The sequence below is a fragment of the Leopardus geoffroyi genome, chromosome E2 (genome assembly GCF_018350155.1).
Source record: "Leopardus geoffroyi isolate Oge1 chromosome E2, O.geoffroyi_Oge1_pat1.0, whole genome shotgun sequence".
Classification (NCBI taxonomy): domain Eukaryota; kingdom Metazoa; phylum Chordata; class Mammalia; order Carnivora; family Felidae; genus Leopardus; species Leopardus geoffroyi.
The window spans coordinates 23,031,230-23,056,783 of NC_059335.1; the positions used below are offsets into that span (position 1 = coordinate 23,031,230).

The window sequence follows — 25,554 nt, forward strand, 5'->3', positions numbered from 1 at the left end:
TCTTGTGTGGCTGAACGCTGCCGGGTTCTTAGAGAGTGAGGGGGTACAGCACACAGGCCCACGGGCAGGACACCTGGGGTTTTTAAGTGATGTCAACCCTCAACCCCCAACCTGGGGTGTTGGTACAGCTTCTCTGGGCTGTGCCAGACCCTCCAAAAGGCCACCACCTAATTGGGGCCTTAATCTACCTGTCTAGGGCTGTTGGAGAGGCCAAGTAGTGCCACCCGGCCCCTGCTTTGGACCCTGTGAAGAAACGTACAATCTGCACCCTAGGATTCCCACTATTCCCAAGAGGAGTGTGGTCTTGGTTTCCTCACCTGAACTTGAGGGACAGATCTCCCCTGCATCACAAGGTGATGAGGGGATCAGAGCAGATAGTGGCATCAGAGAAGCTGACAGTTCCCTCTCGCTTGCAGGGGATGGGAACGTGGTATTGGTGCACTTTCGGCTTCAGACCAGGAGACAAGAGTCCCAGCTTCCCAGGAGAGGCTGCAAGAAGGGAGGCATCCTCTGCCCCTTTGTATCAGGATTCACAGCGGGGGCAGAGCCTCGGGGAGAGCCAGCAAAAAGGAATGTGTGTGCTCGTGTGTGAGAGAGTGCAGTTGGCAGGTGTGTGTGTGTGGGGCGGGGGGACGGCGTCAGTGTGTGTCTGCAGAGGCCCAAGGGTCTCCTGTGCCAGCGTATTTGTCACATACCCTGGGGCCAAGCTGCGGTTCAAATCCCAGCCTCACTCGGGCAAGTGGCTTAACCTCTCTTGGCCTCAATTTTCTTATCTGCAGCATGGAATGATAGCATTGATCTAATCAGGTTGTTGTGAGGATGAAATTACTTAATATGTGCAAAGCGCTCAAAATAGTGCCTGGCAAGGGCTTCCTAACCATCCGTACACCTGTGAGCACGTGCACGTGACTTCTTAAAAATTTCATACATATAAACTTCTTCAACTCAGTTCACGTTTTCCCATAGACTTTAACTTCAAAAATTAGGGGTGAGCCTTCTAGAAATAATTTTGTGCCTATGATAAACCCAAATCACCAAAAAACAGTGGCCGATCTTTACATGACAAGTCATGATTTCTGCAGGAATGGGTGTGGCTTATATTAGGGTACAAACCGGGGGTAAATTGGGCTTAGAACTGAAAAGAAAACAGAGTTCTTTTGCCTATTACAATTCTGATCACCTAAACACTGCCTCTGGAGTCACAGCTTCTACAGGGGAGCTGAGCCTCAAATGTGCTTCTTCTCACTTTCCTCTCCTCCCACATCCATCAACACCTCAGAAATAAGAGCCAAGTGGCCAAAATGAGCTCTGGGAAGATTGCAATTAGGAGTGGAGATCTTGAGCCACTTCAAATGAGGGAGGCTTTCCTGGGAAATGTAAGGGTCATCCATTAGCATCTGCAGAAAAACATTCCTGAGAAGACAGTCTGCAAGAACCTGCCGCCTCAGAGGGGAAGGCGTGCCTGTTGACCACAGTGGGCACCCAAGGGGCCCACAATGGGGGTCCCAGAGAGTGACCATCACCAAAGGCGGGCCACTGGAGGCTCTCCAAAGTGGCCTCTTGCTTTCCTTCTCTGAGAAGCTGCAGGGCTTGGCGGTGGCCTAGAATACCCTGATGGATTTGTGGGGGTTTGTGGGGAAAGCAGTGGCCCCAGAGCCAGTCTTCTGGGGTCCAAATCCCTGCCCTTTCATCTTGCCAGCTGTAGGCCTCTTCTCAGGGCTCCTTGGTGAATTTGGAGGTTGAGCGTTGCCTCAAGGGGGTTTTGCTAGGATTCGAGGTTACTTGTAGAGCGCGTGGTAGAGGCCTAATCATGTGAGTTCCGCAGCAGACGCCATTGATACGCTGCCCATATCGGGCAGGTCAAAGCCCAACAGCCAGCCTCTGCATCTGTTTACCTGGGGGCTTTCTCCAAAGCTCCAGAACTCACCTGTGTCCACCAACAGAGCAGTCCAGCCATGCCAGAGAATCAACCTGCTGGGATGGGCCCTCACCAGCCGGCCTTGGTGGATAAATGCCCCCACTTCCTCTCCCTTCAGTGGGCTACTCCGAGATGGGCTCCCCTCTCTTCCTCTGGTGAGAGACCCAGCTCAGTGCCCTGCAGATACAGCTTGCCAGGCAGCACACCCTTTGTTGGCTCCCATCCCTTTTGTCTCACCCCATTTCACCCCCTCCCCCCATCCTGCCCCATTGCCAGTGTTTATCTTCACCTCCCAAATAAACTACTTGCATTGTTTCTGGCCTTTACTTGGATGAACCTAAATGCAGACAGTTCCTCCCCCTGGCCTTACCCCTCTCCTCCTAGCTGCTGGACTGGCAAAGACTTGACATAGCAGTCATGTCGTCACCCCAAGCCCAGCCTTCTCACTGAAGCCAAGTACACCAGACTGCCTATGTTTACACAGCTTTATCTATGATTTTTGCCTGCCTGGAAACCTTTTTCCCTTCTGGCAGAAATACCTGTTTTCTTGGGGAACTATACCCTTCTCTCTCTCCATCCCTTTGATTCAGAGGGGACTGAGCCCAGTCTTGGCTCCCAAGATAGACATGAGATGTGAGTCTGGCCGGTCAGAGCACAACGTTCTCTAGTCATAGTGGTTTGGGGATGTACGCACGATCCAGGCTAGGCCAATGAGAACCCAACTCATGTCCTTTGCTTTGCTAATGGGAAAGAGATATCCTTGCACTGGGAAGTTCAGGCTGGTCACACGTGAAACCAAATACTTCCCACCATCAGTTGGCAGGAGGCTGAGTGACAGCAAGGCTGACACAGAAGAGAATATAACTGAGGAGGAGAAAGGTCAGATTTCTGACAAGGCCTTTGGATCCTTGAAACCAGCCATGTCTGAAGTTACAATTGCCCCCATCCTTTCCAGTCATATTCCAGGGTATTGGGTACAAACCAATACCTGCCCCCACCCCCACACACCATTTTTTATTAGGCCAATTTTGAGTTTGGTTTCTGTACTTCCAACTGATTAATACAGTTGATGCTTGAGCAATGCAGAAATTAGGGGCACTGACCACATGCAGTTGAAAATCTGTATGTAGCTTTTGATTTCTCCAAAACTTAACTACCAATAGCCTGTTGACTGAAAGTCTTATAGATAACATAGTTGGTTGACACCTATTTTGCATGGTATATGTATGATACACTGTAGTCTGACAATAAAGTAAGCTAGGGAAAAGTACACGTTATTAAGAAAACATGAGGAAGAGAAAATACATTTATAGCACAATGCCATATTTATGGAAAAAAAAAAATCCAAATGTAAGTGGATCCATACCGGTCAAACCCATGTTGGTCAAGGGTCAATCGTACAGAATTCAATCCTGCTTAACTTTCTGATTGGGAGGAGAGAATGTGACACCTTGATTGAGACTGTGTATCTATATCTGTGGGATGTAGGTTCTTCATGGGCAAAGTTGGTTTAAAACCATCCAAGGGTTGCCTGAGGAAGAAGTGTGTCCACAACATTTATCAGTTAAGATGTTTTCAGCCCTAAGTAGCAGAAACTCAAACCTAAATGGACTTACCAAGAAGGAATTTTATCTCATATAGTAGGAAGTCAAGAAGTAAAAAAATTAGCAGGGTTCTTCACTCAAGAATTTGGCCATACCCTCAAGAATCCTGGTTATCTCCATTCCTCTGCCATGGGTTCTTCAGGGTGGGATCATTCCCTCAGACTGGCTTCTGGTGTCAAGATGGCAGCTGAGTTCCAGGCTTCCGACCTCCAAATAGCACCATCTAGAGAAAGAAAAGGGATTTATGGGCTGTCTTTCTATCCTTGCCTAGAAACAAAGAAACTGCTCCCTTACCACCAGTAAAATTGTGTAACAAGATAAATTAGATCACACCACTGTAAGAAGAAGATCTCAATGTCTCTCAGTGACTTTTTTTTTTTAATGTTTATTTGTTTTTTAGAGAGAGACAGAGTGTGAGCAGGGGAGGGCACAGAGAGAGAGAGGGAGACACAGAATCCAAAGCAGGCTTCAGGCTCTGGGCTGTCAGCACAGAGCCTGATGTGGGGCTTGAACCCACAGACCATGAGATCATGACCTAAGCCAAAGTCAGATGCTTAACTGACTGAGCCACCCAGGCGCCCCTTTATATCTCAGTGACTTTAAAGGACAGAAGTTTATTTTTCATGTATGCTACATGCCTTAGCAGGTCAGTAAAGGGGCTCTTGCTAAACTCACTCGGGAACCCAGGCTGAGGCGTCAGCTGCCATCTTGGATGTTGTAGGTGATTGTGCCAAAGGGAAGGAGGACTGGAGGGTCTCATACCCGCAGGTAAACACTCTAGCTTAGAAGTGACACACATGACTTCCGCTTATAACTCATCGGCTAGGGTTGGTTTTATGGCCTCACTTGACCACAAGGAGACCAGGAAATAAATATTTCCCTGCCCAAAGTGGGGAGAACTGGAAATACTGGGCAGACAGCTCTAATAATCACAACAACTGCTCTCATGGGCTAGGATGAGACCACATGCCCATTTCTACACCAACGCCTGGCCAGCAGAGCAGGATGACCATGGTTGGCTTAAACCAGTTGTTTAGGTGGGTCATGGATGCTGGCCAGTCAACACAAAGGCCTCTACAACCTGTGACTGCAGCTGTAACTAGTGAGATACACATTGTGAGCATATTTTCATTGGCATAAGATGGGGGAAGGGGCTGTAGGGAAGATGGCTGTAGCCCACATGATCTGTGTCCTGATGGGGCTGAGTCTAGTCCAGGCTTTCTATGAGGGCTAAAGCTACTTCCAAAATGCACTTGGGTGCCTGGCTTCAGTTTCCCGCTGATGGTGCCTGGGGTGACTGTGGGAGTCCCCACCGGCAGGGGGTACAAGGCTGTTCCTGACACAGGTCCTAAGTGTCATGCCTGAGCTCACCAGGATGTTCCAGAGCATGCAGCTCAGGGGTCGCTTCTGTCAGGGATCCATCGGGGGAGCAGAGCCACTAGGAGATTATATGTCCTAAAGGATTTGTTACAGGGATTTGACCTTATCCCATCGTGGGAGCCAGTTAAACAGTCTACATGAAGCTATTACTTCTGTGTCTGGTCCTGGGACCCACAGCCTGAGGGGCAGGTGATTGGGAAGGGAATGGATGTGACGGGGAGGACACGAGGACAACCTGGCTCTGTGTGAGCCTCTCCCTGTCTCCCAGCCTCTGATTTCACCCATGAGGAGGGACCGACACCCTTCGTCATGGCCCAGAGCCAGAAAAGCTGAAGGAGGCCCCAGCAGGGGCTGGAGGTGCTGTGGGCCTGGCTGCTTGGCTGCTGCCCACACCAGTCAGATGAGCCAGAAGTTCTGCTCAATGTGAGTAGCAACCACACCCTAAACCCTGCCTGACCTCCAGAGCCCTGAGAAGGAGCCAGCCGCCACTGCACTTCCACCTCCCAAATCTCAGGCAGTGTCCGTGGGGCCCACCCTTGCTAACTGGGAACTGTGCATGGAAGGGAATGCTGGGAAGTGTAGTTCCAGCTCAAGCAAGTTGCCATGACACCAATCCATCCTAAGAACCCTTTGGTACCTTGCAACTCTTCCCTCCTTCAAGAGCTCAATGAAGTGGACATTTATTATTATTATTATTATCATTATTATTGCCACTAACATTCATCCTCCCTTCTTTTATTTTTATTTTTTATTTATTTTTGAGGGAGGGAGAGAGGGAAAGAAAGAGAGAGAGAGAGACAAAGGGAGAGAGAGAAAGAATCCCAAGTAGGCTCCATGCTGGGCAACATTTCACAAACCGAGAGATCATGACATGACCTGAAATCAAGAGTCAGGTGCTTAACTGACTAAGCCACCCGGGCGCCCCCATCCATCCTCCTTTTAAAAGTAACACCTTGGTGTCTTTGGAGGAACAATCTCTTTCCCACAGTCCATCCACGTGTTGCTAGGGCAGGAGGATTTGACCCAGGCTTGGCCAATCAGCCCCTTGGATGCTTTAGCCACAGTCTGATCAAATGGACAATTGAGGGTGAAGGAATTCTAGGTTCAGAAAGAAACATTTCTTTCTTTCCAGATAGACTTCAGCTATACTGAGAGAGTGTGAGGCTTGTGCAACCACCTTCTTGCTGTAACAGGGAAGCCTGTCTGAGCAAGGAGGCAACACAGAGCAAAGATATAACAAGAGAAAAGGGGTCCTGAAGACATTGTTTCATCCTCTGGATCAAGCCATTCCTGAAGGCAGTTCTACTCTGACTCTTCAATTGTGAGGGCCAATAAATCCACCCCTGCTTTAACCAGTTTGCTTTGGGTTTTCTATTATTTATAACAAAAATAGTCTCAACTGATATACTTAATAGCCATAAGCAAACTCAGTGTCTCTTGCAGTGACAGCTCAGAGCCTTGTCTACATGGGACCACAATGGAGAAGAAATACCCACCACAGTGCTCCTGAGCCAGAGAATATCATGGGCTTCTGCAGAGGGGTGGATGAAGCAGGGTAATGGAGCAAGAAACTAGGCTGGAGTCCAGCTCCAAGCCTGACACTCTGTGGCACCTGGGGCATGCCCCCTCACTCCTCTGAGCATCATTTCCTTACTTATGCCCTTGTCATCATGTCTTATGTCAGGTGTTCATACAGAGCTCCCTAGAATAGACCCAATCTCATGTTCCATGCATCTACACAGCCCCATTTTTACAGATAGCTGAAAAAAAAAACCCACAAGGAAATAAAATGATCTGACATATGTGTGATTTCCTTTGGTATTTTATTTTACTGTTTTTTTGACATCATTTAAAAAAAAAATGATGATCACCACCTGCTATATTGACTGCAAGACTCATTAAAGTTGTTTGCAAATGACTTTTTGAAAATAGTCCCATGCACCTTTGGCAAGGCACGTTGAGACATGCTCCAGGCTGCGGATGGGTGACCAGTTAGGGATGTCAAGAGAAACCTCTTAGAAGCTCAGTCCACAGAGGTGGCCCCGAAATGACCACACCAGCCATGGACATATTCACTGATTCACTTACTCATTCTCTAGACACCTACATTGAGCTGGCCTTTGTGCTGAGCCTGGGACTCAGGGGGATTTCTCTGAGTTCATGGTCAAGGGGACAGGTGTGTGTTTATAACACAGTATAGAAGGGGTGTGACAAACCTCGGCACCCAGTATCTGGGCTCTGGTCTGAGGGGCACCTGGCCCAGCCTTAGAGACAGGGGCCACATGTTTGGGATGGCAGGGCACTGTGTTGGCAAAGCCCAAGCTCTCAGACTGGTTTGGAGCTAATGAACTATCCATTCAGTAACAGAAACAGTCAGGACAGAGCACATCTTAAATGAGACTTACTGTGTGCCTGGCCCTCTACATTTCTTACCACATGGCATAGATATTCCTGTTTTACAGAAAGGAAGCTCAGACTCCCAGAGGCCAACCGACTTGCCCAGGGCCATGCAGCTTGGAAGTGTCTGAGCTGGGATTTGAACCCAGATTTTCCTACCACTGATTAAACATATACAGATACCTGGGTCCCATCCCCAGGGATTCTGGTGTAATTTTAGGAGGTGAAGTCTGGGCTTTGGTACTATTTGGAAAGTGCACTATGTGGTTCTACTATGCAACCAGGATTGAGCAGCAAGAAGGGGGACCAACTGAGATAGGGTGGTCTGGGAAGGCCTCTCTGAGAAGGTGGTGTTTGGTTTGCTCCTCACCTCTGCAGTAGCTAAAAGAGCTGGGTATTAGACAAGAAAGACTGCCCTGGTTTACCTGGGACTGTGCTAAAACCTGGCGGCCCCAGGGAAACCCCACCTGGAGCTCTAGGACAGGAGGGAGCTTGGAGGTGGGCTGGAGGGAGGGCTCTGCGGGCCTCATAGGATTTTATAATGTGCAGGAGGCTGGGAGAAACGTTCCTTGGTCTCCCTGAGGGAAGGCCTAGGATATGTCACCCACTTGAGTTTCAGGGAGCAGCTGAGCCTTTGGGTCTGAGAAAAGAAGCTTCAAGAGAATGCCTCTGATTCGGGGACTGGAGTCTGAGCTGCCTGACTTCTGGGGGCCCATTAGCACTCTGTCTTCATTATTTAGGGCCATGACTTACCTGTTACTCAACCAAGCCAGAATGGGGCTGCCACCATAAACACCCCTGGAATGGGGCCCGGGCGGCTGGCAGGGCCTCCTCCGAGAAGCATCAGCCTCGGTGAGCGGACGGTAACTATCATTTACATTAATTAGGCAGCCAGATAATAGGGTGTTCAATAGTTATTGCAGTGTTTAAATTCTGCAGCAAACGCCGCTAGGAGCCAGGAGCTGGCAGGGGTTCCTGCCTTGCAAAAGAGAGACCTGTCCTCACCCTGGCAGACAATGCGGCTTGAAATTCAGGGGGAAAAGGAGCCTCCCTCAATCCTGATTTGGGGAGAGGGGCCCAGCCACAAGATCCAGCCCCAGCTGTGTGACCCGGGGTGAGTTGATCTCAGTGTCCTCGGCCAGCAAACTAGGGCTGACTTCTTGGGGATAGTCCAAGGTTCTACCAAGACTGTGGCCATGGAGGGGATAGCTTTGACAAGTGACAGGTCCCATGTGTTTGGAAGATGAGACCATACACCACTGGAACTCTGAGTTTTCTGGTGATAGCACACAGTAAACCTTGTCCATTGTGCTTTGTTCAGGACAGTTATTTACAGATGAGGACACTGAGGCACCGCGAGGTGGCTTGCCTAAGGTCACAGAGCCAAGCCAGGTAAGGACATTGGAGATGTGCCCACACCACTCTCCATCCCTGGCCTAGCTTTGCCATCTTCCTCCTCATTTCTGACCACCCCAGGCTTTCTTCTTCCTCCCCCACCTGCCTGTTTGCCCACCTGCCCCCTCTGCTTGTCTCTGAGAAGACCTCAGCTGTTGCGCCCACCACCTTGGCCCTGTCAGCCTTTCCCCCAGCCCCGCCCTTTAAGAGGTGGGCCAAGCTCCGCTCATCCAGCTGGGCTTCAACCTTATGGGCCACTTGGCTGTAAGTGTAAGCTCTGGTGGAGACCTGGGGGTCAGCTTGTGAACCCAAGATCTTGTTGATGGGGTGGCGTGTGCACCCCTCAAACCTGTTCCTGTGTATTCCTGAGGCCGACACCCTGGTCCAGGCCACAGATGTTCCTCATGGGCCACGGCCTCCTTGCTGGTCTCCAGCCCTCACTCTGGCCCCTCCCTGAGCTGGCTTCCCATTGCCCTGCCCAGTGCCTCAGGTGCTAGCTGCTCATCCCTACTCTCCCCTCCCAGCCCTACTTCCCACCTCCAGTTCCTCTGCAGGAGGTCCCTTCCTGCGTAAAGCCAGCTCATCTCTCTGGCCTTGCCTTAAGGTCAGGTCCCAAGAGAAGTCTGTTCCATCTCCAGACCTCTCAGGTGTCCCTGGCATGGACCCTGTGTCCCTCTCCACCCCCCCCCCCCGCCCCTGCACTTGTGAGGCAGCCCTCACCCCATGGGCACCCAAGGCGTTGGGCCCAGGTGGCATGTTTGGTCTCCCATGGTAACAGACCCTGCCCTCTCTGGAGGCCCCGCTCACTGGGCTCGATGGTGCTCATTGCCTCTCCTAAACAGGGGGAGCTGGTTTGAGTTCAGGGTGGTGGTGTGCTAGTAACTGTTGGACGAGCCCTGATTCATAGCGTGGTGTGAATACTCCCACAATGGCCTGTTTCGAGCTGCCAGCATGAGTGGAGAGGAAGGCAGAGATACACACACTGGCTCTCCTGAGCCCCTCCAGCACACCACTGGTTTAGGTCCTGTGTTACTAGGAACACCATCGCGGTCACACACGTTTTGGGGAGACGAAGAGCGACTAAGGACGCTTTTCCACCTCAGCCACTGCAAGGCAAATGTCCACCGAACGGAGGGGCGGGGCACTGGGAGCTCTATCCCCGCCCCTCCCCCCGGCTTCTGGCAGGGGGTACAGCTTAATTCACATAGATTAAATGAATCTACCATAAGCACCACACTCCCTTACTCACATCATTTGTGTTTGTAAATGAAGGTCAAGAGTAAGTTGGGTCTTGAACTTGGGTTTTCTGACTGTTACGCCAGGCTCTCCAGGCCGGGTTGCCCAGCACCAGCCACACCTACCTCTACCTACACCTTAGGTCCAATGGGCACAGCTGGAAATGACAGAGAAAGTGCCTGCCCCACACAACGCATGTCATGGCTGTTCAGGGAGCGAAAGCCCATCTGGCTGGGCAGCTGGGAAGGGCAGGGCTGCGTGGCACCTGGGCACGGCCGCTGTCTGGGTGCCTGCTGGCACAAACTGGTGGGGTGGCCTCTGGGTCTCAGGACGCAATGCCGCTCTGCTGTGGAAAGCCACAGAGGAGGAGGCGTCCGTCTGGGCCAGATGGAGGTGTGGGGAGGCCTTCTGACACAGAAGGGCTGCTGTGTGGACCAGCCCTTATCCACCATTAGGGCTCCACCCTTGGCTCACTGTGTGTGTTTGGCCAGACAAGTATTTAACTGAACACTAATTACGAGGAAGGCAGCATTCTAGATTGCACACAGGTTACAATGGATATAATGGTGTACAAGACAGGCCAAGTCCTAGTGCTCATGGAGCTTACATTCTAGTGGAAGAAAACGACAATAAACAAGCAGGAAAGGTTACTGGGAAGTGCTGCATGCAGTGGGAGATGAGGTCACACTGCTAAGCGACCGGTGTGGGGGCCTCTGAGACGGAGGCCAACCGGTTGTGGAGAGCTGAATGTGGAGGAGGGAGCTGCCTTGTGGTTGCGGGCCCAGGGGAGGAGTCCCAGGCAGGAGGTACCAACGCTTTGAGTGGGACAGAGGTAGGTAGAAAAGGCACAGGGGCGGGACACTGTGGAGGTGGGAGAGGCAGGCTGGCTTAGGTCTTGGGGGGCCCCTCGACGACCCTGGTCAGAAGCTGGTTTTAACGCTAAGTGTACTGGGAAGTCACTTATGGGCTTCGAGCAGAAGAGGCGGCCCCACTTCACAAAGGGCGCCTGGACTGTGGTGGGGCCACACGTGGAGGCAGGGAGGCCGCGAGGGGCTGTGGCTGTGAAGTGGTGGGTGGGTGGCTGAGAGCAGGAGCAGGTGGAGGGAGAGCCATCGGGACATCACGACAGATCAGAGAGGGGGCAGGTGTGAACACAAGGGAGGGGTCAAGGAGAGCTCCTGGGTTTCTGGCAGAGCTCCTGGGTTAACTGGAGACAGAGCCCATTCACCAAGGTGGGACTGAAGGGGGAGTGCACTCGGAGAAAGTCGATAATTCTTGTGCAGCCACGTCAGGTCAGGATGCCATTGCATATCCAGGTCAATGAGCAGTGGCTTCCGTTCCCTCAACAACTGTTCACTGAGTACCCGTTCCAGGTCAGCGAGTGCTCCTAGATCACTGGGGATACATCCGCCATCAAAGCAGTCATTGTGAGTTCAAAGGAGCTCACACTCAAATTAGGGGAGGCAGACAATAAAGTTCTGGATTCCGGTCGAGAGTTGGGGGAAGCTAGGATGCTGATAGGATCTTCTAAGCCGAGTGTGTTGGGAGATGTGGGTGAGACCGGCTATGGGGAAAGGTGGGAGGGAGTCCAAGGATGGAGTTCAGGGCGTTCCAACATTTAGAAGCTTGGAAGAGGAGGAGGATCCATGAAAGGGCAGGAGGGAGTGGCCAGGAGGCAGGGGACCAGGGAGTGCGGGGACACAGAAGGGCTTCAGGAGGGAGGGACTGGTTAACCCAGTCAGGTGCCCTGAGAGGCCACGTGAGATGTGGAAAGGGGGACCGCACTCTGAACAATGTAGTTCACCTGAGTGAGACTGCTCAGTGGAGAAGTGGGGGCACAATGGGCACGCTCCCCGTTTCATCCTGTCTCACCCCACTCTACCCACCCAGCACAGCCTGTTGTACCCTGCCCTCGGCTGTCTGTCCCCTCTCATGTGATCCATGCAGTTACCTGGCATTTAGGTCCATCTTCCTCCCTGCCTCGCGCGCCCCAATCCCACCCAGGACTCACTCTAAAGGACCAGGCCAGCAAGCTTTGCCTGTGGAAGGTGCAGGAAGGGCAGGCCAGGACACAGAATGATTGATTCCCACCTGGGGCCTTGCAGGTTCTGGGTCCCTGCTGGGGACGCCAGCTTTGCCACTCCTCTGTGCCGCCCGTCTCTGTGTCTGTCTACTTAGCAATGCTCGTCCTTCACAGCTCAGGAAAAATTACCAAGAATGTTATTGACTCTAATTTTAATTTGTCTAGCACTCTTGTTAATGATGTCTATTTAAGACATCCATTAAAGGCCCATGAGGTTAATTAAATGGACAATTCCAATACAGTTCTATTAGAACCCCCCCTATTAAATTAATATTATAGGCATTTAACAGATGTCTTAATTAGGCATTATAGCTAAGAAATGCAAACTAAATTAAAACGAAAGCCATTGTCCAGAAAGAAAGCTTTTTACCATAATTTATGGCTTTTTTGGGGAATGTTCATGTTTACTCTTCAGAACCTGAGAGATCAGTCATTTGACAATCTTTTCCAGCATCCAGGAAACACCATCCTGAGAGTCCCAAATCTTAAATCACAGTCCAGACGCCAGAACTGGAAGAGACTTTAGACACCATCTGGAGTCCACGATCCTCAAACTTCAATGACTAGAGGAGCCGGCTGCGGTGTGGGGGAAACACGAAGCTGGAGTCTGCAGCCCAGGGGCTGGCTGCTTTAACATGTGTCCTGCTGACCCTCATGCAGAAGTTCTAGGACCCCACCTCAGGAAATGCTGGTCCAGTCTCATGGCCCCATTTGCCAGGGGCTGACAGGGAGGCCCCCAGAGACTTCTGGACTGGGCGCATGGGTCAGTGGGATTCCACACCTTGCCCTGTGGATTAGAACTTCCCTAGTATCTCTCTCCTCCACTGAATTGGACAGAACCTGAGGCACCTCCTAGGGTTTGGGGCTGGTAGCCATAGCCCCGCGACCCCTTCCCCCCTTTCTTCCTGCTGGCCCGGAGCCTCGCGGGGAGGTGATTTCCTCGGTCCTCCATGACTCTCTGCAGGCCTATGTTCCCACTCTCCACATCCCACAGCTGCCTGGATCAAGCCTCCCCCTCCAGGGGTCCTCCCTGTCCACCCTGCCACCTGTGCACATATGTCCTCCCCCACCAGACTGTGCCTGGCCCTGGTGGCAGGGTGAGGGAATCTGGCAACGGAGAGGCAGCTGGACCTAAGTTCCTGTACGAGCCAGTCACGGGACCCAGTGGTGATGGGCTGGCCGGACGAGCCAGTGGTGCAAGTACCCTGAACAGGGGTGTGGCAGGCCGGGCCAGTGTGGGGGTTGGAGCCTGAGGGACTCCAGCTGGGGCCTCCTGTTCTGGTTGGGACAGCTCCGTGGCTATTATGTACTGAAGTACATCCCCACAAATTCCTGTCAAAGCCCTAACCCCCAATGTGACTGTACTTGGAAATAGAGCCTTAACTAAGGTGAAATGACGTCATAAAGGTGGAGCCCTAACCCATAGGACTGGTGTCTAAGAAGAGGAAGACACCAGATTGCTCTCTTTCTTTTCCCGCAGGTATGCACAGAGGAAGGCCATGTGAGGACACAAGACGGTGGCCAAGGAGAAAGCTATCACCAGACATCAACTTGGACAGCAACTTATCTTGGACTTTCAGCCCCGAGAAAAGAATTTTTTGTTGTTGAAACTGTCCACCTGCAGTATTTTGTTAGGATGGCCCAAGCTAACACAGTGGCCATGACCCAGGCCACCCCTCACTTTCCCCTCCAGGTGTTTTGTCCCTTTCTTCCCCTGGAGAGGCTTTGGCCTGTCCTCTGTAGGCCTGTGCTATGGCCCCATCCTCCACAGAGTCGGCCCTGGGGAATGTAAAGGGCCCTAGGGTCTGTTCACTTTTTGGAGAATAGTGGGTCCCTGGGCTGATGTCTCCTGGCCCTGCAGCCCCCTGAGACCCAGGGAAGCACAAGTCTCTCCAGCACATGAAGGTTTATGCGTGAGGCGGGTTTAGCTGTGTCTCACACTGGCCTAGACATTCAAGGCCTCAGCTTCACCAGGATCCTGCTCCCTGCACAGGGGAGATGGGAGGCCTGACCACAAAGTACCACACTGGCGTCCATGACAAACCTTGTGCCACAGCTGTGGGAGCATGGCCAGCCCTGGTCCACTTCCCTGGGCTTCAGGCCTTGTTCTGGGGAGCAGTTAGTGCAGCCTCATCAGGATGCTCACTTAGAGCCAGTGTCCTGCCGGGCCTGGGCCCTTCTCTGCCTAGGAGGATGTAATGGGCCTTAGGGCACAGGACCCAATGGCCCCCAGGTGGGCTGTGGGGACCACAGGGCATCCTAGAAACAGGCATGCACAGCAGCGGCTTCATGGCAGGTGAGTGTTCTTGTCAAGCGTCCTTGGGGAGAGGGGGAGAGAAGTCTACCAATTACACAGCCACTCACATGAGAACTTGAGTCTGCGCCAAATGAAAAACAGATTTCATGTGGCAAGTGGCACCAACAACTTTTCCGGAAAGCAACTGTGTATTTACACGTTGGCCGCCTTTTACGTTACAGAGGGGAAGGCAAGAGCAATGTGCTTTAGGGGGTTATAGCACCTATGCTGTGACCAGAGTGGCACTTTCAGATGGTCAGAAGGACGAGCCACTTCATATGGGAAGCAGCCATTCCCTCAGTGGGAGCCCGGGCAATAAAGGGATCACGTACACGCTCAGAGCAGTGTCTTTTCGTCCCTGTGGTCAGAAGCATGGCTGTGCAGCCAGACCACGGGGTTCACACCAGCTCTGCTCTCTCAGGTGGTAAGGCCCTGGGCAGGCGAGCATGGAGTCTGAGTCTTTTGTGGCAAAACAAGGCTGTTAGCGCACAGGGCTCAGTCGCCGGGCCAGGCCGCCCGTCGGAAGTGGTGCTGGGGCCTGAAACCTGCCCCACAGGCAGCGATGGCCGCAAGGGGAGAGCATCCACACCACCTCAGGACCATCCTGAAGAGCAAGGACACCACACAGACGGAAGCAGGCACCCTCTGAGCCTTTGGGGGGGGGGGGCGTGTAGTGGCACCGAGCAAGGTCTTCCTGCTCTCCTGTCATAAAGTCGGTGTTTACCTCTCCCTGGGGTGTCTCTCCTCCAGTGTGGAGGCCAAGTGGGACATATGACAAAGCTGCTTCTCCTGGAGTAAAGGAAGAGAAAGCTCATGGATTTGCTGCCAGTTTGTCACTAGGCATGTTTCTGGTTGGTCAGCAAAAGCCCACTTCTCAAAAGGAAAGGGGCCGTGGGTCCTTCTGAGCTCTGTGACGTTCGTAATACCGAACACTGGACGCTGGTCCACGCCCTGTCCTTGCTCATGCCTGCCTAGAAGGACGTCAGCTAGCAGCCTAGAGGCACACCGCCACACAGGGCTGGTCAGACAGAACAGCCAAGGCTTCAGGTAGCAGAATGGAACCAGGGGCTCAGCTGAGGTGGCACAGCTGGGGACTCAGGCTTGCCTGGTAGATCAGAGCTGCAGTCTTATTTCCCCTCAGCCTACCTTCCCTGGAGCCTAAGAGCCACAGGAATACAATGTTCTGTATACAGGTCCAAGCTCCCAGTACTGAAGAGCCATTAAAGCACGCCCTGACACGGCATGCTGCCTCCGTGTCCCATCCCAGTTCTAATCCCTAGAGTGAAATGAGTCCAAAGCCCCTCTGTGACGTCACCCCTCACTCTTCTGCTTCCCTGGAAAAGCAAGGGGAACTCCAGTTAGGTCAAGGAGTTCGACAGTGGGTGTGATGTAAAACAACATGTCAGATACACCGACTGACCCTGGGAATCGGGTGCCTGATGGCAGCTGTCTACGGGGTGAAAGTGAAGCCGCCACCCAGGCACAGCCTCCGGCTCACTTCCCTTCCAAACCAGCTGCATCGGAGGGACTGTTTCTTCCCAACAAGAGTCTATTAGTGCCTACTAATATTTTATTATTACATAAACAACGGATTCATCGCAGACCATTCAGGAAACACAGAAAAGTATGAAGGAGAAATAAAAATCTAATAATGCCACTAGTTAAGTCAACCCGTGGTAATCCTGGTGTTTTCTGCCAGTCTTTTCTCTCATGGGAGCAATACAAGTTCAAAATCACCTAGACACGGACATCCCTACATTCCCTGACTTCTTCGTTCATTGTGGTGTGTTTTTTCCCGGATGATGAATTGTTCTTAACTCCAGTGTTAATGGGGTAGAGGTGGTCTATAACTAGAACCGGCCTGGCCATCTTTTCACCGAAAGGCGGGCACTCAGGTGTTTCCAGTCCTTGGGGTCACAAACAATTGCCTCCATAGCAAAGAGCTCACAGGTCAAATGTTCCCTTTGCTTTGAATTTCTTTGCAGATCGCTCACTTGACCGAAGCTGGAATTTGCTTCCATAAATGTAGGAAATAAAGCCATCAATTTCCACTGTGAACACACAGTTTAGCTTGGGGATAACTGGAAAACAAAGGAGGAAAAAGGATGAGAAAAAAAAAAATCCTGACAGTAAGTTCACGTTTATGCAGAAACTATTCCTAAAATGTCTGTATTAGAAAGTAAGCTAAGGGGTGCCTGGGTGGCTTAGTCGGTTGAGGTCTGACTTCAGCTCAGGTCATGATCTCGCGGTCTGTGAGTTCGAGCCCCGCATCGGGCTCTGTGCTGACAGTTCGGAGCCTGGAGCCTGCTTCGGATTCTGTGTCTCCCTCTCTCTCTGCTCCTCCCCTGATCGCGATCTGTCTCTCTCTCTCAAAAATAATGAATAAACATTAAAAAAAAAAAAAAAAAAAAAGTGAGCTAATAAGAAATGGGAAACCCACAAAGGTTAGCAGTACCAGGATCACAGGGCATTATTTGGTCATGTGGCCAGTTTACTCAGACCGTAGATATAACTCAACACCCAATTTTCAGGGTCAAAGGCTCAAGCCAAATTCCCAGAAAAAGTGCTACAAATAGGTCTTCCCACATCACCTTAAGATGGACTCATGGCCTGTGCTCACTGGGGACACCTGTGCACCATTTTCTGAGGTTTAGAGTGAGAATACAAGGAAATGGAAAGCAGCAACAAGAAAAACCAAGCTCCAAAATTTAAGGAACCAAAACCTCCCACTGTGGTTCTGAAATCTCAGATTTGCGGGCAAGGAGTATGGAAATCTCGACAGACCAGTGGTGCACACCCATCTCTGCTACAACATGAGCTCTAGCACATCAAGTGGATGACCCAAAGGGTCACCAGAAAGGGAAAATCTTGGAACACTCCAGGGACAGGCACCACCTTAGCTCCCCCCATTGTCTGCTTAGCCCCCTTCCTCTGAGAGGCAGCAGCCTTTGGGCAGGGTGGGGGGGTCTCCGTCATAGAAGTAGACTCAGGTGTCTGGAGGCAGACCCTACAGTCCTTCCTTCCATCGTATCAGGCCGAGGCTGCTGACTGGGTGCAGGGATGCCTCAGGGAGAGCCACGGGGGCAAGGATGCCCTCTGAAGGTGTGGACTGCATGCTCAGCAGGTATCTGTAATCTGTGCTGACGTGAGAGACCAAACTGACCCACTGAAGCCACTAGTAAAGGGCTGATGAAGCTGGGGAGGCCACAAACCACAATGCCCTGAGACACAGTTACATACCTTTTAGGCGGTCTTCTTTGGTGATAATTTTGAAAACGTGCTTTGTTTCCTGTAGAAGGATTCCTGTAACACCCACGTAGGAGGGGCATTTGGATTTTGTGACTGCAAAAGAAAAGGGCATTTGAAGCCTTGGCCTCTGTGGTGCTGGGGGAGCCACAACCAGCTAGGCAGGGGGAAGTTCCTCAGCTCGACAGGGACCAAGCTGGATGAGAAGTCAAAGTCCCAATCCCTTGCCTGTGGCTTTGTAGCCTCTGGGTTGCTTTGCCAAGGTGTCCTTTGGAGGGCCTGCAGCCATGGGGGTCATGGGAAGGACTCTGGAGCCAAGAGGTCACGTGTATGTCCGGCACCACCAAGACCCACAGGCTGCTGGGAAGGGGCCAAGTGTCACTGATGGAATCTGAAGGGACACCTGTCCATCATGGTCTTCCCACGACCTCCCAAACTCTGGCCAGAATGGAATCTTGCTACCGGCCATCGAGCAACGAGTAGGGTGAACTGCCCCCACAGGGAGCCAGCCCCTCACCTCTCCTGACCCATGCCCCAGTGTAGCCAGCGGACTGAGCGCATGCTATGTGCCTGGCACTGTTTGAAGTAGATGCTAGGCACAGCAGTGAATAAGACTGTCCTAGGTTCTGTTCTCAGGGAGCTGATGTTCCAATGGTAGGAGGGGAATGTGTACCAAACCACAAAACTGTGTTTTGACAGCGGTAATTGCTATGAACAAAAAAAGAACAAGGTAATGGGGAGGAGGGTTTTAGTGATGGTAGACCCTCGGGGGAAGTGACATCTGAGTACGGGCCTGAATAATGAGAAGCAGTCAGTCTGTGAATACACAGAATTCTGGGCAGGAAGAAGGGACAAATGCAAAGGCCCTGAGGCATGGCCAAGCTTGGTGTGGGAGAAGCAGAAATCAGGCCACTGTGGTTAGACCTGGTGTTCAATAAAGTCACAGGGGCCTTTCAGACCACAGTAAGGAAGTAGAAGAGAAACATGGTCTGATTTCTGGTATAAAACCTTCCCTCTGGCTGCCTGGTTGGGGGAGAAGTGTGTCAGCAGCTTCTACAGGAATCCAGGGGAGATGGTGGAGGCTTAGATTTGGGGACTAGGACATGCTGATGGATGGAGGTGAGGGATTAAGAAAGAAGAAATGTGATCTTTTGCAGGCTTTTGGCCTGAACAGCCAGGGTAAACACTGGTACCATGAACAGAGATGGGGAACCCCAGGGAAAGGGCTGATTTATGGAGAGGCCTGGAGCTGTTTTGGATATGTGTAGCTTATGACACCCATGGACATGTGGGTGGCTACATCCAGTGGACAGGACAGCAGGATGAACAAAGATGTTCAGGGGAAGGTCTGCATTGGAGAGGACAACCTGGGAGCTGTACGTCTATAGCTGACATTTAAAACCATGGGGAAGTGGATAAAGGGACTTTCTGTTCAAGGCTGTGGGCAAGTGCCAGGAGCTGCTGTGCCCTCTGGGATAGTAGGTGGGGTCCTTGGGTGGAAAGGTACACAAAGACCATTTAGAGTGTGTCCAAAAAGTGGCCATAACTAGCTTAGGTAGCTAGTTGTCTCCCACTCTCAGTGTTGGTGGTCTGGAAATATCCACATGGCAAGGAGTGTGTCTAACCCTGTAGCACAGAGTTATGGTGCCACTGAGTGATGCCTTGGGCATTCGGGTGACCATATGATCTTAGGTAAGTTACCTGAAACAAGAGCCCCATGAAGATCTGCCTTTAACAGCTTGGCCTGAATCATCTGTGGCTGCCTAGGAGGTAAACAGAAGCCCTTAACATACACCATGATCAAGAGTTCTGAAAGGATCAAACAGGTCTACAAACATCTGTGGCCAACTGGCTCCTAAGGTTGCATTTATAGTGATCATAAGACTTGGGTTTTTCCCCAAAGGGCAAGGCTTCAGAAATGCAACTCACGTGTCTGGCTTGAGACCACCGCACAGGTCCCGGATGTACTGTTTCCAGAGTTCATGTAGAGGGAGAAAAAGATTGTAACTGTGGAACCAAAGTCAGAAAGAAGTAAAAAGTTAGGTGACATGAGCTGGGCAATATAACATCGAGAGAACACAGAGCATGGCCTGATGCCAAGGATCCTGACCTGGGTCACTGGGGGCTGGGTGCAGATCCTAGTTCTATAGCAGATAACCTGACTAAAATCAAGTACTTTCACCTTTTGAACCTCAGTTTCCTCACTGCTAGAACCCTCTTGAGGCTAAGTGAGAAGAAGGTGTTGCCTTCCTTTGCCCCTCCACCCTTCTTGCTGGCTAGATACAGCCTTGACAGCTGGGGCTCAGACACCTTAGACCATGAGGCAACATCCACAGATGACAGAGCAGCCACGATGCACCCGGGGAGGCACTGCCTGGGTTTCTGCCACACCAGCCCAGGGTGGTGCTCACGCAGACTTCTTTTCATGAGAGAAACAAACTTCGATCTTGCTTAAGCCACTGCTACTTGAGGTCTTCTGTTACAAGAGCTGAACCCGGTAAGCCAGGAGTAAACAGGAGTTGCTGGCTGTCATGTACACCCCCATGGAAGGTAACAGGTGTCTGGAAGGTGACAAAGCAGGTGGTGGGACCAAAGGGAGGGAACAGTAAGAAGACCCCAAAGGCTGTCCTCTGGGGTCATCAGTACTGGTCCTGTTACCTCATGGGGAGTCTGTTTACATGACACTATTGGTTAGAAAAGTGAGAACCTCAGGCTCACACTTGAAGTGGGCTCTATGGGTGCAGAAGCCAGCGAGGAAAACTGGGCAGGCAGCGGCCCCTTCCTCCACCCAAAGGCCAGCTCTTTTTGCAACAGGGGCCACGGACAAAGTGAATGACTTTGTTCTGTGGGATGTGGGAGACTATCTGGCTACCGGTCTTGGCGTGAGAGTCTAAAACCAGTCCTAAGACGCACATATGCAGAATCGTGGCCAAGGAGAGATGCAGTGTCGGCTGGAGGGAGGAACACATCCTCCCACGGAGTGATGCGTCCCTTTCAGAAACTTCTACAACATGTGGGCAGCACATTCTTTGGCAATAAAACCCCAGTGGATGATTCTGTCTAGTACTATTAAAAGCTATAAAGAGTATATATTAAGAAATATCAGTTCCTCTTTTTCTAGGAAAGCTGAAAGACAAACAGCCTGTTGCCATGGGTAACAGACTCACTTATGGCACGAGTCTCATTAGTTAAGGCTAGGACAGAAGCCAAACACTAAAACAGCAAGAGCCTCACCGCGTCTCACTTTAAAAGCCAAGCCCAAACACGGTCTGAATTGGTAAAGGAACGCTGCCCCCTTGTGGCAGAAGTGGGAGAAGCTCCTACAGCTTAAAAGGAAAGGGGCTGCCAATGGCACTGGGCTTCCCAAGTCCAGCTGAGACAGGGAAGATTAAGCTGCCCTAGGTAGAAAGGCAGGAAAGACTTGGCATACCTCTGCTGCTCTGGCTTAATGTCAAAGAGCCTCAGCTCCCTCCTCTGCCTGGCAGAGAGGCCTTTGGATTTTTTTTTCTTCTCTTTTCGCTTCCGGCGAGCAGAGTACTCCAGAACGACAGCCTTGCGTTGCAGGTGGTCCTCGCGGGCTTGCTGGCTCATGTGGGGCAAGCTGCGCTTCAGGAAGGCCCTCACGAAGGCCTCGGCCTGCTGGGCTCCCGGAAGCTGCACAGGGACAAGGTGGCACGGTGCCCACTGCTCTGGTTGGGACAGCCCTGGAACCCACGCCCTCTTACACAGCCCTGCCACCGCAGACGGGACGCCATCGCGGACCCATCTATCTGCCCACTGAGCCATGTGCTGGATGTTAGCTCCCACAGCTGTTCAGATGCGAAAATCACACTCAAATGCCAATTTGTGACTGCCACACAAAACAGCCACGTCAAAATTCGACTTCCTGCCCTACTTCTTAGAGGTTATTTTGAGGATAAAAAAACCAAAACCCCTTTATATGTGGAAGAAAAGACTTCTCTGACCCTTGGCAGGGAGGAAAGCTTGGGAAACGTATGACAACACTTAATCAGTCATGACCAGAGGAAGGCGAGTTCAGAGAACCAAGCTATGGCCTCAAAGGAAGTGATCTGACGCTTGGGAAGCTGGCACCACCTGCTGCTCCAGGGTGGGCCATGCCTCGGGGGGTAGGAATTTTGACACTGTACCCACGATGCAATCCTCTTTCCTAGGGTTTGGCCCCGTGGACACGTCATGGCTACTCACTAAGTCTGCTCCTGCACCACTTGGGGAAAGGAAGAGCCAATGCATCTCAGCCTCCTGTGCTCAACTTCTCCCATACAGAGCAGAACATCAATTCACTGTACTTAGCAGAGGCTCTTAGGACCTCTGGGCAAAATAACTGTCATAACTACGCGTAATTCTTGAAAGAACTCCAAACACCTCTGCCTCTTAAGCTGGGAGCTCCACCAATCTACTCCTCATTCAGGTGCCTCTGTCCTAGGTCTGCCACAGCCCCAGCGAGCACTGTCTACTGAGGCCCTGCCTCTTCGCTGGGCCATCTCCTGAACCCTGTTGCACTAACCGGGCTGCGAACACCCTGAAGCTCATGTGTCAATAATAAGCTCTCTCTTATGGAGGAGAAGAGGGGGCAAGAGGGGGCATGAAGATGTGATTCACCTCGTCCTCAAGGTAGCTCACAGTAAAAATGGCAGTTGGCTTCAGCTTTGCACCTTTAGATACTAACTAAAGACTCATGATCATCATCATTATTACTGTGAGAGGACAATTATTTGCTTCTTTTAAATAGCTAAGTAGTCCCTCTTCACGGAGAAGCCAGATAAAGGGATATCAATCTTTTAAAATCTTGGTTTCATGTTAACTCCCTCAAGAGGAGTCACCAGTGGAGCTTCTGCCAAACTGACAAAGCATGTGTGCAGCATCCAAATATAATCCATATATTCCACTTATGAAACGTGATTTGCCTGCCCTCTTCAAGAGTAAAGGGGGCACATCGGGGCGCCTGGGTGGCTCAGTCAGTTGGGCGGCCGTCTTCGGCTCAGGTCATGATCTCACGGTCCGTGGGTTCGAGCCCCAGCTCAGAGCCTGGAGCCTGTTTCGGATTCTGTGTCTCCCTCTCTCTGACCCTCCCCCGTTCGTGCTCTGTCTCTCTCTGCCTCAAAAATAAATAAACGTTAAAAAAAAAAATAAAGAGTAAAGGGGGCACAGTGACAAAGTCAAATGATAGTGCTCACTTCGCCAAGTTTCAGGTGGGCATAGTCCAGTGACCTCGGCACAGTGAAAGATGACACAAGATTAAGAAGTCTTCGTTTACCGAACAAGATAAGAAGAGGCCAGCATATGGAAACAGGCCATCAGAACAACAGATCTTGGCTGAGCCTAACACATCTACTAGAAAGACGAGGAGTAAGATGTGGGAAAGGACATCTAAAGCAAGACTGGAGTACTGAGCCATTCTGTCATCACCTCTGTTGTTCCCAGACTTCCTGCCATGCACAGTACCTGAACATCGAACTCTTTTGCCTCTTTCTGAGAAAAGGCGTGGTAGATCACACCTGGGGGATTAAAGCAAACAAACAAATAAGAAATGATAATTCCTATTGGGTATGGCTATAAAGCAAAGACTTTTCTAACTATGAAAATAACTATGCTTACTTAGAGATAGAAGAAGATTGGGTGCTATAAAGAGCACAGCTTCAAAGCTTTCTTGGATGCCTCTTATTCCCCCCCACCCCCGACCACCCATCTGAGAAGTTCCGAAGGTGTGCTTTAGAACAGTGCTTCTCAACTGTTAATTTACGTAAGGATTACATAAGGATCTCATTAAAATGTAGACACTTGGGCCCCAATCCCAGATTCTGCATTTGTAACAAGTTTCAGATGCTACTGCAGTTCAGCAGACCACACTAGGAGCTTGAACAGTTGCTCTAGAAGTCTAATGAAGCAACTTATTTAAAAGTTATATGATAGAGGGGTGTCTGTGTGGCTCACTGGTTAAGCATCTGACTCTTGGTCTTGGTTTCAGCTCAGCTCATGGCCTCATGGTTCTTGAATTTGAGCCCCACGTTGGGTTCTGTAATGGCAGCGCAGAGCCTGCTTGGGATTCTCTCTCTCTCTCCCTCTGCTCCTCCCCTGCTCTCTCTCTCAAAATAAATAAATAAACTTAAAAAAAAAAGTTATGCACTAGAGAGTCCCAGGATGCAGATGGTAGGAAATATTACACTTTGTTGACTGTAAGATGTTAAAAAAAAGATTTTTCACATTTTAACATCTATGAAATTGGGATGTATCATACAATAGATGGTGTCCTAAACTGATAAAATACAGTAGGTCTTTATTCAAGCTCAAAATAGATATTGATCAATGTGGTTTTGACCTCTAAAAACTTCCACATTTCCTAATTTGCCTGAAGAATAAAAAGATGGCTGTAGGGACAGAGTACGGGTGTGAATGGAATATAAGACAAAGGCCTGGTTTAAGGGTCAAAAGACTAGAAAATATGGTTTACACAATGCTCTATCAATCTCACTCCAGGTCTCTTATGCTTCCTTGAGTACATATGAAAAAGCAAACCAATGTGTTATATATTATATTATTATATTATATTATATTATATTATATTATATTATATTATATTATATTATATTCAGAGTCTGGCTCTCCCTCAGATGGAAGAATGGGAGTAAAACTTATTTCTAAAGAGCACCCCAGGAACTTTGCTTCAACTGTCACAGTTATTTAGACATGAACGTCTTTTCTGAAGCAATATACATAACGACTATCCAGCATTCATTACTTGCCATGTACCTGGTTAAAACTTACACATATTTTCCCAACAATCCTTTAAAGTGGTTATTATTCCTATTATGCACATGAGAAAATTGCAGCTCATATAAGCTGAGACACGTAACTTGGTAACAGAGATAGGGAGTGGCACAGATCGAAATGAAAATACTGAGCCAAAGACCAGCTTTAACGGTGTCTACACTCCCCTGGGTGCTTGCTCCCCTCCTTGGCATCGCTATCCTTTGCTCAACTCCCGAGTCCTGGGTTAGCGGTACCATTCCCCAGCATGCTCCCAACGCTTTCCACCTGACAAGGGTCGTTCACAGAACATCAGGAAGGCTGGGCAGATACCACTACCAGTACCTTACAGAAGGGGAAACCAGGTCGTAAAGAGTATCAGGGCCTTAACCACCGTCACCAAGTGGGAGGCAGTGGACAGAGAGGCGGTGGCCCAGTCGGCGGTAAGGTCTTGGGCCCTCCTTTAACACCACACACCATTGAGCAGGCCCCTGTGGGGGACCTGCCGGCAGCTCTGACATCAATACCTGGCTCAGACACCGAGCCAGGCCAACTGGGACTCTGGGCCTCAGTTTCACTTATGTAAGGCAGGACAATTCCCACACCAGTTCCGTTTGGACTTCGCAGTGACCCTGTTCACCCACTAGCACCAACTCCCCGACCACTTACATCCCACCCCACCCCAGTTTCGAGGCCCTGCACCCCGCTTACTCTTCATCCTCGGGCCGCTTCCGGTGCGCTCTGATGACGTTTCCTGCGGGCGTCGCTCACTCTTCTTCACTTTCTTCAGCAGCCCTCGGCCATCAGAACTTCTCTCGCCAAAGTTTGTGGTGGAGAGACTTCTTGTGCCCAAGCTCGCAAGGCACGCTAAATCTCCAGACGGACACGCTCCAACTCTGCTGGGATCGCAGGCGCGCAGGGCTGCTGTCAGATGGCGCCGCCCGTGACGTCACGGACGCGCGTCGACCTAAACTAGCGCATGCGCCTGGAAGCGGGCCCCCTGCGGCGAGAGGTGCTGCTGGTCCTAAGGGTGTATCTCCTGTATGGAGGTTTTTCAGCTTGCGTATCCTATAGACGGAGGAAGGTCAGAAGCCGTGGGGTTGCGGTTAGGACTTGTGGACTGCTTGTGAAGAGCTGGAGTAGAGCGAGGCGAGCCAACTTGAAGAGGACCCCAGGGACGTTGGGGACCAGGGGAGGACGGCAATGGTGGGAATGAGGTCCGTTGGCGTCTTTA

The 25,554-nt window shown here is 51.0% G+C and overlaps 1 protein-coding gene across 2 annotated transcripts; it reads right to left on the reverse strand.

The window, feature by feature from the left end:
- Positions 1–15,861: 15,861 nt before the first annotated feature.
- POP4 (POP4 homolog, ribonuclease P/MRP subunit) lies at positions 15,862–25,278 on the reverse strand. 2 transcript variants are annotated; one of them, XM_045442616.1, is made up of 7 exons: positions 25,032–25,278; positions 23,019–23,071; positions 20,986–21,209; positions 19,485–19,562; positions 19,257–19,318; positions 17,550–17,651; positions 15,862–16,390 (listed from the first exon to the last, which is right to left on the reverse strand). In XM_045442616.1, exons 1-7 carry the CDS (start codon positions 25,036–25,038, stop codon positions 16,254–16,256), a joined length of 663 nt encoding a protein of 220 aa, XP_045298572.1. In that variant the 5' UTR covers positions 25,039–25,278; the 3' UTR covers positions 15,862–16,253. The 2 variants fall into 2 exon arrangements, with proteins under 2 accessions (XP_045298572.1, XP_045298573.1); XM_045442617.1 differs by lacking the exon at positions 23,019–23,071 and having other exon boundaries at positions 25,032–25,229.
- Between the last annotated feature and the right edge of the window lie 276 nt (positions 25,279–25,554).